At 49.2% G+C, this 14,852-nt stretch overlaps 1 protein-coding gene across 1 annotated transcript in view; it reads right to left on the reverse strand.

Moving 5' to 3' along the window:
• The window catches only part of Chat (choline O-acetyltransferase), a 52,949-nt gene that overhangs the window by 7,348 nt on the left and 30,749 nt on the right, over positions 1–14,852 (reverse strand). The window contains exons 8-13 of the mRNA XM_041662875.1: positions 10,364–10,533; positions 8,084–8,184; positions 7,163–7,291; positions 4,872–4,994; positions 3,080–3,221; positions 2,890–2,952 (exon numbers count right to left, since the gene is read on the reverse strand). Coding sequence (XP_041518809.1) covers positions 2,890–2,952; positions 3,080–3,221; positions 4,872–4,994; positions 7,163–7,291; positions 8,084–8,184; positions 10,364–10,533 — 728 coding nt within the window. The remainder of the gene's footprint in view (positions 1–2,889; positions 2,953–3,079; positions 3,222–4,871; positions 4,995–7,162; positions 7,292–8,083; positions 8,185–10,363; positions 10,534–14,852) is intronic.

Raw genomic sequence — 14,852 nt, forward strand, 5'->3', positions numbered from 1 at the left:
ACCACCTTGTGTCTTACATATCATCTATAATGAGATCTGGTGCCCTCTTCTGGTATGCAGGCAGAACACTGTGTACGTAATAAATCTGAGAGAGAGAGGGGGGAGAGAGAGAGAGAGAGAGAGAGAGAGAGAGAGAGAATATGCTTTTAGTAAGTGATTAGGACATGAGTGTTCTGTCTTGTCAAGGCTCCTGTAAGAGAGCCTCCACACAGCTCAGCCTTCTTGCCTTCTACCACATGGACATAGCACATCCTTCCAGTCTGGAAGATGCAGAGGCAGGAGCCATCTTGGAAGCAGGGACCAACAGCCTCACCTGTTGTCCCCTTGATCTTAGACTCCCAGATTCCAGAAATGTGGAAAATCTCTGCTCTTGATAAATTATTCGTTCAAGGGATTCTGTTAGAGCAGGCCAAACAGAAAAACCCATCAAGCAACCCTCTTCTTTCCATTCACTCTGACTTTGGGTGCATCCAGGGTGCCTGAGCTACCCTGGGGTGCTGCAGTGCAGGTCGCTGGGGTTTCCAGCTTCTTTGCTGGTGCCCTAAGCCACTGTCGTCTGCTCGACTTTCCAGCTCTAACGCTTTGCTGTTGCCTTTCCTCCAGTTTTCTCTCCCTCTGAGTGTTCTGGACAATTTCAGAGTGGGGGACATTCAGCTCTTGTTTGACATGCTATGTTGAATCAGAAGCCCTTTGACCCTGGCCAGCCACAGTTTATAGACCAGTTTTCTCCAGTATCACACAGCTTCTGTTTGCCAAGCCACTCACACAATGCAATTGTTTTTCTTTTGCCCCACGCTGGTGTTACAGACAACCCAGCTCTTCTGCTCCTTTGCAAGCTGCACGCACTGAGCTGCTCTTCTCATCGCGTGCATTCACAAGACGCCTGCCCCTCATTGCGTGTATTCACAAGACGCCTGTGTCTCTCATCATGTATATTCACAAGACGCTTGTGTCTCTCATCGCGTGCATTCACAAGACGCCTGTGTCTCTCATCACATGTATTCACAAGATGCTTGCGCCTCTCATTGTGTGTGTTCACAAGATGCTTGCCTCTACAACATGCTGCTTTCTCTCCAGAGCTTGCTTGTTTCCTTCCTTCCTTCCTTCCTTCCTTCCTTCCTCTTCTTCTTCTTCTTCTTTTTTTTTTTTTGTTTTTTGTTTTTTGAGACAGGGTTTCTCTGTGTAGTCCTAGCCCTGTCTGTCCTGGAACTCACTATGTAGAACCAGGCTGACCTCGAACTCACAGAGTTCCGCCCGCCTCTGCCTTCCCAGTGATGGGATTAAAGGCCTGCACCACCAACTCAGGCTTCCTTCTCTTTCTTAATCCTTCCTGCCTCACATTATGGACTGCTTCCCCTGGGAATTCATCTCAGCTTTTCAGAGGAGGGGAGAGAGAGTGCTCCTCCATGTTCCCTGTCACTCCTCACGATTCTCTGAGGTTAAACAGAACTTTGAAGTTCCTCTAGCTCAATGCCGTGTTGAACTCCATACTGACAGTGCACAGGGATTTGTTTCTGTATGTAGCAAACTGCCTAGCATGAAGCAGGACAAAGGATAACTCACGGAATACAGAGAGGACTCTTGCTGGCATTTGGTTCTCACATGTTTCCAAAGGTGCCTCACAGATTTTAGGAGGTGGAGTTCAGTGGAAGGGTTTCCTATGATGGTGGGTGTGCCCTTGAGGGGATTGGGCACCCCAGCTCCTCCCTTTCTTCTTTCCCTTTTACTTTAACACAGAAGGGAACAGTTTTGTTTCATCGTGGCCTCCCTGTCATGATATACTGCCATTCCACAGACATTAAAGTCCTGGAAGCCACCAACCATGGACTGACACCTCTGAAGCTGTGAGCCAAGGCAGCCTTTCCCTTTTCTGTGCCAATGGGCTGGCTGCCTCAGCTATTTTTCTGGAGTAATGGAGAGCAACATTTTTGAGACAAGAGTCTCACTCATATACCAGGCTCACCTAGAACTTGTGATCCTCCTGCTCTGGGCTCCTGAGTACTTGGAGCACAGGCTAATACAGTGCTTAAACAGAACAAGCATAGCTATTAAGATGATTAGGGATGGAGTCAGAGGAAATTCTACACTGATGATTCTAAAACCCAGACATATTTTGTGTTTGCTTTCAAGTACATAGAGAAAAATTTCATCAATTCTTCTCATAGATTTTTGCCACCCTTCTGGTTGTTTTTGAGTAATCTGTAATTAGCATATTGATCACTAGCTCGAACCCTATTGTTTATATGCAAATAGTGGCTTTGAGATATTAAAAAATAAATTATTCCCTCAAACTAGAGAAATAGTCCCCACACAATTTTGATTTCACTATTAATTTTCAGCAAAGACCTTCAGTGCACAGGCAACATAAATGAACATATAGCAATCAAGAGGGAAAAGTAGCCCTGGGTGATAATAAATTCTGACTCCTTCCCAGTGTTCCAGGGACCAGGCTACAAGTATTCATAGTTATGGTTGTATCAACAGATTTCAAATACTACTCACTGCTCTCTGGTGGGACCTGGGGAGGGCAGGAAGGCTGTGCTGCCCATGTTGCAGAAACAAGAGCTGTCCAGTGGTAGAAGTCTGTAACCAATCCCAGCCACTGGACAGAATGAAGTAAGAGGATCCCACATTCAAGGCCAACCTGGGCTAATAGTGAATTCAAGGCCAGCCTGGGCAACATAATGAGACTTTTGTCTCAAAATGAAAAATTTAAAAAGAAAGAAAGGACGTAGCCTATAGCTTAGTGCCAGAGCACTTGCCTAGCCTGTGTAAGACCACAGCGTCAATCCCCAGTGCCACAAAATAACTTAAACATGAATAAAAATCAGAGTTGGTAGCCTTGCTGAGTCACTGAGCAGTTGGTGTTGGGGAGGCACCACCACTCACCATGACTGTGTACTCAGTCTGGGCCTGGATGGCTGACTTTAGCAGCTGAAGTTTCTCAAAAGCCTGTGGACAAAGGAGAGGGCATAAGGGCAGCCGGAGCCAGAGAATCGTGTCGTGGAACAGAGTGCACGGGCAGCCACAGCAGCCTCATGGGCTTCCTTGTGGCTCCTTAAGGCAGAGAGGGGTTTACCAGCGTGGCAGCCTTGTGGTCAGTCATGGCTTGCACAAAAGCTAGAGCCTCTGGCGTGGCCGATCTGATGTTGTCCACCCGGCCTTCCTGGAACCGGCGAATGGATGCACTCTCGTAGGTGGGCACCAGTCGCCGATACAGCCTGAACAAGACAAAAGATGGATGGCAAACAGTAATTTGTTCTCAGGGAGTCATAAATACTGAAAGAGAAATAGCCCCGGCAGGCTTTATTTTCATAGCTCTGACATGACGTGGCGTAGTATTTCATTTTAATGTTAATAGAATTCTAGAGGAGAACTCCAAAGATGAATGCTGGCAAGTCTTTGATGTGAAGAACCGTGTACACTTTTATACACTGGGGACACCATGTTGATATAAATGAAGAGGTGATGGTTGCTTTTGAAAAACAAACACCACCAATCTGTAGGAAACCTGGAATTTTCTGTGAGGCCCAATGAGTGTTGATTGATGCCACAGCACAGATGAAAGGGCAATCCATCATACCTCTTAGGGAAGCCTGCTTTATTTTACATGGATCAGCCGTGGCCTCTAGCCAAAGCAGGTGAGGAAGGGGAGTGTGGACGGATGCCCAGGCCCACAAGCATGTCAAGGTGCCTCTCATGGGAAGGATTGTGCCTGGCAGCCCCACCCACTGTTTTCGTGTCCTGACCATTCTAGCACAGCTCATGCTGATAACGACAAAGCCCTTCTCCCTGAGCATGGAAACCAGGTGAACACGGTCAGGCTTGCATCCCTGACCAGCAGAATCCCCACTTCCCATCAACCAGTAACGTCTGTGGAGTTGAGGCTAAGGAGTAAGACAACAGAGCTCAGACCAATGAAAGCCTAGTGTCACACAGTGAGTCGTGACTCTACGTCTTACTACCTTTATAGGGTGTGTCAGCTCCTGGAGGGACATTTTGATATGATAGGAAACTGGGTGACAACAGAGCTCAAGATGCTTGCTTCTACTAAGAGTATCTCCAGACAGTCCTCTGAAAGGTGACGTTTCCACTGGAAGTGACAGGTGAGAGAGCATCACAGCCAAGGCAAAGATCTGGAGGCCAAACAGTTCACAGGTGGACCGCAAAGCACAAGGGTAGGCCCCACGAGTACCAGACAGCAAGCGTTAGTCTTAGTTGCGCATGTCCAAGCCCTCTCTTCGTGAATACAGGACTATGGGGAGCACAGATAGGAGCAGTGCTCCATGGAGCCTATGAGGCAGCTGGTCAATCAAAGGTTGTTGATCGTTTTGGAGGGACCAATGGTGGTGGTAGAGAGGACAGACAGCAGACTTGAGAGACATCTGGAGAACTGATATGGGGTTATGTGGGTGCAATAAAGGGAAAAATCAATAAGGAGCCTCTAGTCTTTGATTAGACTAACTTGGGGTGGGGTGGGTGTCATTGCTTCCATGCCTTGAACAAGGCTTGGAAGACCAGGGAGATAGGGGTCCCACCACAGGGGCTCAGATGGGTGGAGGGAATCAGGTGGAGGACAGTCTCTGCAGCTTCTTGGTCTTCCCAACCCACCTGATTCTCCCTGCTCTGCATGGCAAGCTCTTGGGTCCCAGCTCAGGCGGTTCCTCCAGTTAGGACACTATCCTTCTTCTGGAGTTTGATTCTGACCTGAAACCTACTTCAGATGGCAACATCTCCGTGCAGCTGGCATTGGCCACCTCCAGCGCTCTGCCCGACCCTGAAAGTCACACCTCCCTTCGGGATGCTTCTAGACTCTAAGGCACCCGATTTGACAGTTGACCTGGGTGCAGGCTCATCTTGCCTTCACCCACCTGTAGAAGGCCAGCTGGAGGGCCACCTGGATGAAGGCATCAGGGCTGTATTTCTGCTTCTTAATAAATGTTTTCCCATAGTTGTCAAACTTATAAACAATGAAGTCCAGATTCTTTACTATTCTGTGGAAGAGAAAGAAGATATTTTGCGTGTGAGATGGGCCACCTCTACCACAGAGCCAACCCAAGCTTTCTGAACCTGGCCCATGCCCTCGTGGTCCAGAAGGTGAGTGCACAGCCCTTATCCTCCAGAAATGCCCTAGGGTATCAGAGACCTACCTTCAGCTATCATGCCTTTCTGAAAAGCTCAGCCTAAAGGGGCCTTCTAGGGAGAGCTGCCTGGCTGCTGCGCTGAGGTGGGGGGAGCATGGAAATGAGACATTTGCATGGGCAGGGTCAGCCTCACCCACACACTCCCACCTGCTGGCTGCCTACAAAACAAGCCTGAAAGAGACTGTAGGAACAGGGGTCCAATGTCCCTGTGGATCCTCAGCTGTCCTAACAGTTAACTTCTCAGCCTGCTGTCACCCATGGACAACAGGACTTCATATCTGACTGTCATGGTAGCTCCAGCGAGGGCGGGGGCTTTGCTCATCTATTGCTTTACACGTAACAGAAATCCCAGCTTATGTAGTGACTGCCGCTAGGTCTCGCAGGACACGCCTATCATTCCCAGAGTGTCAGGAAGCTTCCCTGTGTCTACACAGAAACGCCTATGCCACCCCCACATTGACCAGTGCCATCCTTTATAATGAGTTAGGGGTCTGGTCTGACTGTCATGGGGGCATTTCCTGCAAGGTGTATGCCGTTGTCTCAGGTCCTACAGGAGTAACCTGTAACCTACAGGAGGACTGTAGCCATCCGCTGCCCCCTGGCCCACCTAAATCAGTCCTCCTGCCTCACATGAACTGAGCTCCTAGGAGTCATGCAGCTGCTTGGGACAGGAAAGACCCCTACCTTTCGACAGATTCCTTGGGCAAATTTCTCTTTCACCATGGCCGCTCAGAAACCCCCTCCCCACACTTGGCTCACCTAGACCCGCCACATGTCACAGACTATTCAGGTTCAGGCGACTCCTCATGCCCTGTTAGGAAGAAGCTGGGGGACTTAGGAGTGCACAGGGTCAGCTCAGGTCCCTGAGAATAAGCAGATCCTTGCTGATCCTTCAGCCATTTTCCTGACCCTCCTCTGGCCACCCACCCACTGTGGATCCCCATCATAAAAGCTGAGATGTCAGCATCATTCCATGGACGCCTGGAAACCCCTTCCACACTCACTAAAGCTAGGCAGCCTCGACAGCAGCTCCACGTGAGGATCCCCCATTCTAGGTTTCCCAGCTGGGCCACACTGTCCTACTCACCCGTGCTATCCCCATAGACTCCTCATTGGCTCCCCCACAATTGCTGCTGAGGAGGGGCTCCTCAGCCTAAGCAAGGTAAGCTCTTCACAGCGTGGTCCAGATTCTCTTTTATGTCCCAACTCCAGCCAGCTTCTCATTTGCTGTCTCTATAGCATCCCGGATCTTTATGAACCTTCAGTGGCTTAAACAAGCCACCATGTGCCTCCTCCCTGCCTGCTAGTCCCTCAAACTGCTTTCATCCTTCCAAGACCTCCCTTGTTATCCAGGCAGAGATCAACCCTTGTCCACCATCAGCTTAGGGTCTGCACATCTGTCTGTTTCGGGCACTTCATGCCTTCTACCTCATTTGTTCCAGGGTCTGCTTCTCCCGCTAAAGTCTGGAGGATAAGCCCAGGGCACGTTCCTACCTGAGTTCCCAGTGCTTTGACCAAACCTGACACACTAGAGCTCTACAAGTCTGAGGAGTGAGTAAATGAGTGTTCTCACACTCATCTCCTGCAGGGACTGACACCCACAGTCCTTCTGCCTGTGTCCCTTAAGGCCCAAACCAGCCCCTCTCCTGGGAAAAAAGGCCCCCTTGTCAAGTTGCCGTGTAAAGCCAAGCAAATTAAAATAGCTTGGATTCAAATGACTATTCAAAGTGGTTGTTTATTGCATCAACTCCCGGCCTTGACTCTGCCTACTCAGGTGAAACCTACAGGAAAAAAATAGCTTCATGTTTGCATTTTATGAAAATGGTGGATATTTGAGCGAGGTTATTTCCTGAGAGCCATGATTCCTCTTTAGCTTGACTGCTTTTCCATGAGGGGTGAGAGTGGGTGGAGCCTGAAGGGAAACAGAGTCCCAAGGGCCTTTGGAACCATCCAGGGTGCTTCAGCAGCTGTTGAGGGGGCAGAGTGGGCCCCTAAAGGAAACTTAGGGTTCCCCTCACCTTTGAAGTTTCTCTGCCGAGGAGGCGAGGTGACCTTGAGTTTCTGGGGAACATTTCCACCTCAGTCTCCTGGGGGCAGGGAGCTCACTCACTGAGTCAGCTCGGACTAGCTTCTTGTTGCTCTTCATCCTGCAGACACAAAGGGACAACAACCTCCTGAGACCCTGCAGCCGGGGACTGTGGGCAGCATTGCTTTCCGGTGCAGCCATCTCGGCTGCTTCTGTGCATGGCTCCCGGAGTTTAGGGGAATCTGAACTGCCCACAGAAGCACTGAGCAGATAACAAACTCAGCGAATGACAGCCAGTAGCCCATCCGCTTCCGCCTGACTCCCAAGTGCGCCATTTGCTTCTATATGCCCTAGTGTTAAACCATGTTCAGGTTTGTGGAAGACTTGGGAATGACGTAACTAGCTGTGTGGTTCCATCTCCAAAGGTTGGTTTGTGTCTCAATCACTCCAAAGACTCTTTGGAAGAGACTGAGAACCTACACGCGTGAAGGAGATGCTCGAAGAGAATGAGCAAAACCAGGAAAGCTAGAAGGGATGCAGCGTGGTTAAGGCACAGAAAAGCAAGGCTTCACCCTAGCCAGCATGAAGGCTGGGGACCTAGCTGGTGATGGAGGGGACCTCCCTCTGTGCTGGGCCACCAAGTACCTGTTGCTGGTCTCAGGACCAACAACAAAGATGAATCAGAGCTTCCCTGGATCAAAGCCTGGATCCCCTGCGTCTTCCTGTCCGCCCAGGGTTTCCCGCCCGATCTGGACCTCCCGTCTGTCTGTGGCACACAAAGCTCATTTCACAGTTCTCAAGCTGCTTTCCAAATCCATCTTTGGCTCAGCCGCTTTCTGGACTGACACCCCAGTTTCTCCTGGCTTTTCACGGCAGCACTCTGAGGCCTTCCTCTGCTCTTCCCCAGACTCACATATGTTTCAGCAGGTGCTCCGTGCACTGTACCAGAACGATGCCATCAAATGGGGAGTGCTCACACACCACACCGCAGGTGCCGTCTTGGCCCACCACAAACTGCAACAGGAAAGAGGCGAGTGAGCTGACCCTGCAGTGGGCATTTCCAACTTGGTTCTGGGCCTGGGTTAGGACAGCCTGACCACTGGGGCGTTTCTTCTTCAAGGATACCAAGGATCCCCGCCTTCTGAAAAGCATGTGATGCAGAGAGTGTAGGAGTCTCAGGGAAGCGCCCACAGGACTTCAGGCAGTGAAGGAGCAGCCCCAGTTCCCCAGTGCAGCGATCTCTGGGTCTTAGCAAGCTCATACCGTCTGGTGCATGGTCTATAGGGTTGAGTGGTGCTCAGTCCTGTTTGTCCTTAATGGCATGCACAGCAGACACCATTCTCTGCCGCTTTTTGTAACCATTTGCCTAATGGACTGCCTCTGCTTCTCTGAGCCACTGTTGATTTTATTCCAGGGAGCTAGACCAGTGTCCATCCCCAAAGCAGCTGCCGGGTAATTGAGTTGCATGAATGAATAAAAAATAACAATGTGATTTGGTGGTGAGAGGATTTGTAGGGAGAAATAACAGGTTCCTTGGCAGAAGAGGTGTGGGGAGAATGTCCTGTTAAACAGACACCAGCTCCCAGTCTGCTGTTGCGTCTGGTTGAGGAGGAGACGTCCTCAGGACTCTGAACCCCTGGGCTTGACTCATTTAAACCTGCCCAGTAGAGCATCTTACAGGATTGAGATGCAATTTCGAGAGAAAGGCTCTGGGGGACCCACAGACACCATGAAGATTCCTTGGTCCTTTTAAAACCTGGTTTCCCAAAGACTGCTTTGAGCTGACTTGGGAAAGGAATGCTCTCGGGGCTCAAAAGTATTATGAGAAGGACAAGGCTTGACTCTTGGGGTATACCCCAAGTGAAGTGGGGTTCTCTGTTGTTCCTCACACTCACACTGCCCTCGGTAATAGACAAACAAATAAGCAAAGGACAAGTTCTTAGGGTGTTTCCTGAAAGCATGGCCCGGAACCAAAGCACACACACTTGGAGCTGCTTCTTCCCATACCATCCCCCAGTCTTGGTTATCTGTGCCAGACCCTGGAATCTCAATGTCTTCCAATAATCCAGCCAACAACAAACAGTCACACACCCACAGAGTCCCTTTAGACTTCTAGTATGCACCTTTCTCTCTCTCCCTGTGAAGACTCGCTCTCCATCCTCTCAAGTTCAGGTTTATGACACCTCCGTAGCAGGTGTCACCCGGCTCACCTATTTTCCATCCTGTCTACAAAATGGTGAATCTGTACCCATGCCCTATGAGCACTTTTCTGTCCCTGTCACTTAAAAGAAAGGAGGAAAAGAGATCTTTGAAAAACTGTGCCCAGTGCTTTCTCTGCTCTGTGCCCCGGACATCCATTCTGAGTTTCATTCCCAGCACAGCTCTGTGAGTGAGCCTAAGCCATTAGCACCAGTGTGGAGGCTGAACAGCCAGCACTCATCAGAAATAACAGAATCACCATGCAAACCAATAAAGAAAATAACCCACCAAAGGCAGGGGTGGGGAGAGGAGAAAATGAGCTTTTTCTGGGAAATGCTTATGGGGGTGAGCTGTCCCAACCCAGAGAGACGGTTAACTTGCTTTTATGTGGTCACTGTGAAGGTGTGGTGGTATTAAACAAACGAGATTGTATTAGATGTTGGCAAATTGTGGGATAGGCAGGGTGTGTGTGGGGGGGGGTTGGATAGAGGTCTGAACCAAACAGCCAACCTAGAGTACAGCCCATTTGCATGAGCGTTTTCCTCTCAGTCAGCTTTAGATGTTGTCCTGATGCACATGAGTGAGAAGCCATGGATTATGTGATTATAACTTAGGGTGTATTTAGGAAGTGCTGGGTTGCCCTGCTTCTCGGCGTGTGTTGAAATAGTCAAACCAGGTGGTGGACATTCAGAAAATCTGGCATCCCTGGTCAGATCAGAATCATCCTGTTTAACGAACTGCTAAGGACTTACTGGGTGACCCTGTGGTGTTCTTCCACCCCAGGGTGCCATGGAGGTGGGGAATGAGCCCAGGTGTAACCAAGCTCTTCCAACACAGTGGTGGGGCAGTCAGGGAGTCTCCTGAAAAGAACTCTGGCTAGTCTATAGGTGACATGGTCAGTACAGTCTGAGTGACAGAAGCCAGTGAGAGCGTGTGCTGGCAGCCAGCTCCAGAAGAGGCTATGCAGTTGCAGGGCCACCAAAAAGGCACTTACCTGCAGGGACTTGTCGTACCAGCGATTCGCCCCATTCAGGCTGCAGCCTCCGCCATGAAGGAGCTGGAGCGCCCTGTGAGTGTCATTGAGCTCCCCAGTCCCAGGAACATCCAGGCACACCAGGCAAATGCAGCGCTCAATCATGTCCAGGGAGTCCCGGTTGGTGGAGTCTGCAGGACAGGCGAGAGTGTGGCCTCAGGTCTGAGGCACCCAGAGTCCCACACGCCGCAGGCAGACTGCCTGTCTTGGCAGGACCCTGCAGTCAGATGTCCTGTCCTGAGTCTCTGCTCTACCCCACTGGTCTCGGGAAGGCTGTTGAAATCTAGCAGTACCCGGTGTGAGGCCACTGGTTCTGCCTGCCCAGATGAAGGGGGCTGCTTTAGTCCTGTCCAGGATCCCACTCCCTTGTCCAACAGCACCCTCACCCTGACATGGATATTACCGTATCTGTACACATTGATCATCCACTCTTTTTTCCAAGTACTTAACTTTGTTCCTGAAATTTTTAAATTAGGCAGTTTCACATGAAGATCTGAGAGAAAGGTGTTGCTTGCCCTCCATTTCCAGCGAGGGTGTGGGTTCAGAGTCTGAGCTGAAGGGGGATGGGCAAGCCTTAATGAGCTGGCTGGGGCTGGTTAAGTCACATAGAACTCACTTATCAGAGCAAATGGGCTAGAAGCCACTAGATGTGAAGGACACATGTCATCTGGGAGCCCAGCTGACCTACAGCTTATTCTTATACACAGCCTCTAACACTTCCCAAGAGACTGTCAAGTCCACGGGGCAGGTGGTGCTGATCATGGGCACCTGTCGCCGCCACCTTTCCTTCTTCCAAACACGTGACTTTCTTGAGGCAATTCTGTTCTCCACCATCCCATGCTAGTTATGGATGTAATAACACATCTTTTGCCTTAAAGTTTGTCAAAATTTTAAGTCCACCATAAGCCCAAACTTCACAACTTTGATCTAAAATTCCAAGGAGCTACTTCAAGACCAGAGAAGAGGGCTGAGCACAGCCTGGGGACTCGGAACTTGGGGCTGGATGCAGTGACAGTATGTATCCGGGCAGGGTGAGAGTGCCCTATGCACAGAAGCTTTGGGATGTGGTATTAGGCACCATTATGCACTATGTGGCAGGGATGCTGTCCGTATCCTACAGCTTCCCTGCTCCCTTTACTAGAGGACCCTGAATTTAGCTTGGCACACGGACTACTGGCTAATCCTACAACTTCCAGCCTCCTCTCAGCTAGAAGCAAGCAAAGGTCTAAATTCTTCCAATAAAATCTAGAGGTAAGAGAGTCAAGCACCTATTCTCCTCACTGTGCTCCCCTCCCCACTGTGTCTCTCTGGCTGGGAAATGATCATTGTGCTTAGCCTTGCACTGTGTGCTCTATAGTCAGGGTGGCCTTTGGGCTCCCAGACTAGCCAGTGCCTTCAGAGCACAGGGAGGGTGTGCTTCATATTCTTCCCCTTACTCCCAGGGAACTACCTTATAGAGAAGCAGCAAGTCCTCTTTGCCATTCTTCCCACCTTCCTCCATACTGTGTAACTCCTGAGCATGGGGCTATACCACCCTTCCCTGTCTGCTGTCCTGGGTCCTCAGGGTTCTGGCTGTCATGCAACCTTCCGGGGGCTCTGATTTGGTTAGTGTTCCATGTCTGTGGACTCAGTGAAGGTGAGACCTCCATGTAATGTGGGCAAAGAAGGATCCATAGTTAGTAGCAGATATCAGGGCACTTTCCTGAGCTTAGGCTCAGATAGGAGTGAGAGCTATGGCCAGGTAAGAGATACATGCATACAATACTATAATAATGCATACAATACTATAATAATGCATGCATACAATGCATACTATAATACATGCATACAATGCATACTATAATACATGCATACATATGCATACTGTAATAGGAGACTGGCATCATTATCATGTCCCATTTGCAGGAGGGGAAAAGAAAATAAATAATCTGACTGTAGGGCCATTTCCAAGATCACACTTAAGCATGAGGTCTGATAATAATTGCCCAGTAACTGGACAAGGCTATGTTTGTTCCAATCATGTAAGCCCCAGGCCCAGGTCAGGAGCAGAGCACCAAGAAGGTCAGACTTGGGAATGAGGAGTCCTCACAAGAGTCACTGAAGGATCCTGGACCGAGGCTATGTGGTTAGAGTAGAGTCAAGGATGCCTGCAGACATGGGAAGACTAAGACCTTGCTGGCTAGTGAGGGGCAATGGGCAGCGCAAATGCCATACATCATTTCCCTGTTGGCTTTGTATCTTCCTTAGAATTCTTAGAAACCAGCCCAAACCAGTGTGTGACAGACAGGCATTCCAGAAGTCCATTACAAGCTTGTCCAGCCAGGAAGCTGCAGCAGGCCCAATCCTACCTCTGCAGGGAAGAGTGAAAGCTTGTCATGCCTCTCCCAGCTGCGCAGCACAGCTTGCCATGCCCTTCCCAGCTGTGCAGCACAGACTTGCAGCAAAACGGCTGTTCCTCTGCATGCTAGTAGCTTGACCTCCTTCAGACAGATGGCAAGGATCCCCAAGGAGCAGCTGAGGCAAATGCTGGCCATGTCTGGCCCAGCAGCTCAGCACCACTCACTAGGAACCAGGCCCTGGCTCATTAGGCAGGATGAAATGGGAGCAGGACAGCGGCTCTGGGAAGCCAGGTGGCCTTGCAAATGAACTCCCTGAATGCAAGCGCGGATCCGTCCAATACTGACAAATTTATTGTGTGAGGCAGGAAATGAAGTACACCCACTCTCATCCACTGTGCCTGTGGCCCAAGTGTAATAGGAATGCTGGGTGGTGGGCTGGAAGCTCGTGGCAGGGGCTGTTTGTCTTGTGACCTCCTCTCGGGGCACGTTGGGGCTTGACTAATGTTGTGCATCAATCTTCCTCAAGAAGCCCCTACTTCCTAGTAGGAGGTGGGAGCTAAGCAATAGGGAGTTTCTCCTGACCCTCACAGCGTCAGGGTGTGGAAATTCCAGAGGCCTGGAGGTTAGACGCTTCTAGACTCACTCAGGTGTTCAAAGATACAACACATACCTCATGCCTCTGCCTCGGAAGGGCAAGACTCTCAGATCCCACTCTCTGACAGGTGTGCACATGTGTGCACAAACACATACACATACTCAGCTCTCTCCAGGAAAGGTACAAGTCACGTTTCCTTCCAGGAGCTGAGGACTCCTCTGAGAGACAGAGCTTCTAATCTCTCGCCATGTCCATCATAACGCCTTTCCTTCCCAGCACGAGGGATTACATTTTTGGGAGATAAATTTTCCATCAAACAGCCGATATTTTCCCCTAATCTATGGACTTGGGGAGGTACTCTTTATCATCCCAGTTCCCAGTGGCTGAGATGTCAACGAAAGTATGTCTTTATCAGTGAAACCTCTCTCCTGTGAATCAGAACCAATTTGAATTGAGTTATAAAACCTCTTTAAATTTTTCAAAAGGGAGAGTCTTGTCTTCCAGGAAAATGGACTAGGTTTATCCCCATCCATCCCACTGGATGTCCCAGGTAACTATTATATTTAAAACAAACATAAGGCGGCTCTGGAAGATGGAAAAGAAGAAAGCATGCCAGACAGGGACCTCATAACCTAAAAAAAAAAAATAAAAAAATAAAAGAAGAAGCAGCATGGTGACAGGTCAGTTGAGTTGGACTAAAATATATTTCATGCAAATCATAAATTAAATTTCTAAGCTCTGTTATGACTGAATTTTGAAAGAGAAGTATTAAAGTAGTAACTGAGGTTAAATGAAGTCATAAGCAGGGGCTGTAATCCACCCATAGGTCTGGTTCATAGAACGAGAGGTACCAACGAGAAGGACATAGTGAAAAGGCCTTTTAAAGACAAAGTGATAAGGTGGCAGTCTGCAAGCCAAGGAATGGGGTTGCAGGAGAAACCATCCTTGCTGGGTAGTTGCTCTTGGATTCCAGTTTCTGTAAGCTAGAAAGGCATTTCTGAGTCAGCCAGTCTGTACTGTTTTTCTTATTGCTTCTTAAATAAATGAACACAGAGAGAGTTCCCCCTTCCTTCTCATCTAAAATAGTCAGTCCATTTCTAGAAGGGAGAAAATAAAAAACATGAAAATACAAACAGGGACACACACATACAAAGACAACACCCTACACAAACCTGTCTCTATCCATAGCAAAATAGGAAACTTTGGGATAAGCCAGATAGATTGGTGCTTGCTTTTAATCCCAGCACTTGGGAGGCAGATCAGGTGGATGTCTGAAGGTGAAGCCAACCTGGTCTACACAGTGAGTTCCAGAACAACCAGGGCTGCATTGTTTGTAATAGCCAGAACCTGGAAACAACCTAGATGCCCTTCAATGGAAGAATGGATGAAGAAAGTATGGAATATATACATATTAGAGTACTACTCAGCAGTAAAAAACAAGGACTTCTTGAATTTTGCATGCAAATGGACGGAAATAGAAAACACTATCCTGAGTGAGGTAAGCCAGACCCAAAAA

This window comes from Microtus oregoni, unplaced genomic scaffold, assembly GCF_018167655.1.
Source record: "Microtus oregoni isolate MIOR12 unplaced genomic scaffold, Mior012 000013F_ref0000133, whole genome shotgun sequence".
NCBI classification, from domain to species: Eukaryota; Metazoa; Chordata; class Mammalia; order Rodentia; family Cricetidae; genus Microtus; species Microtus oregoni.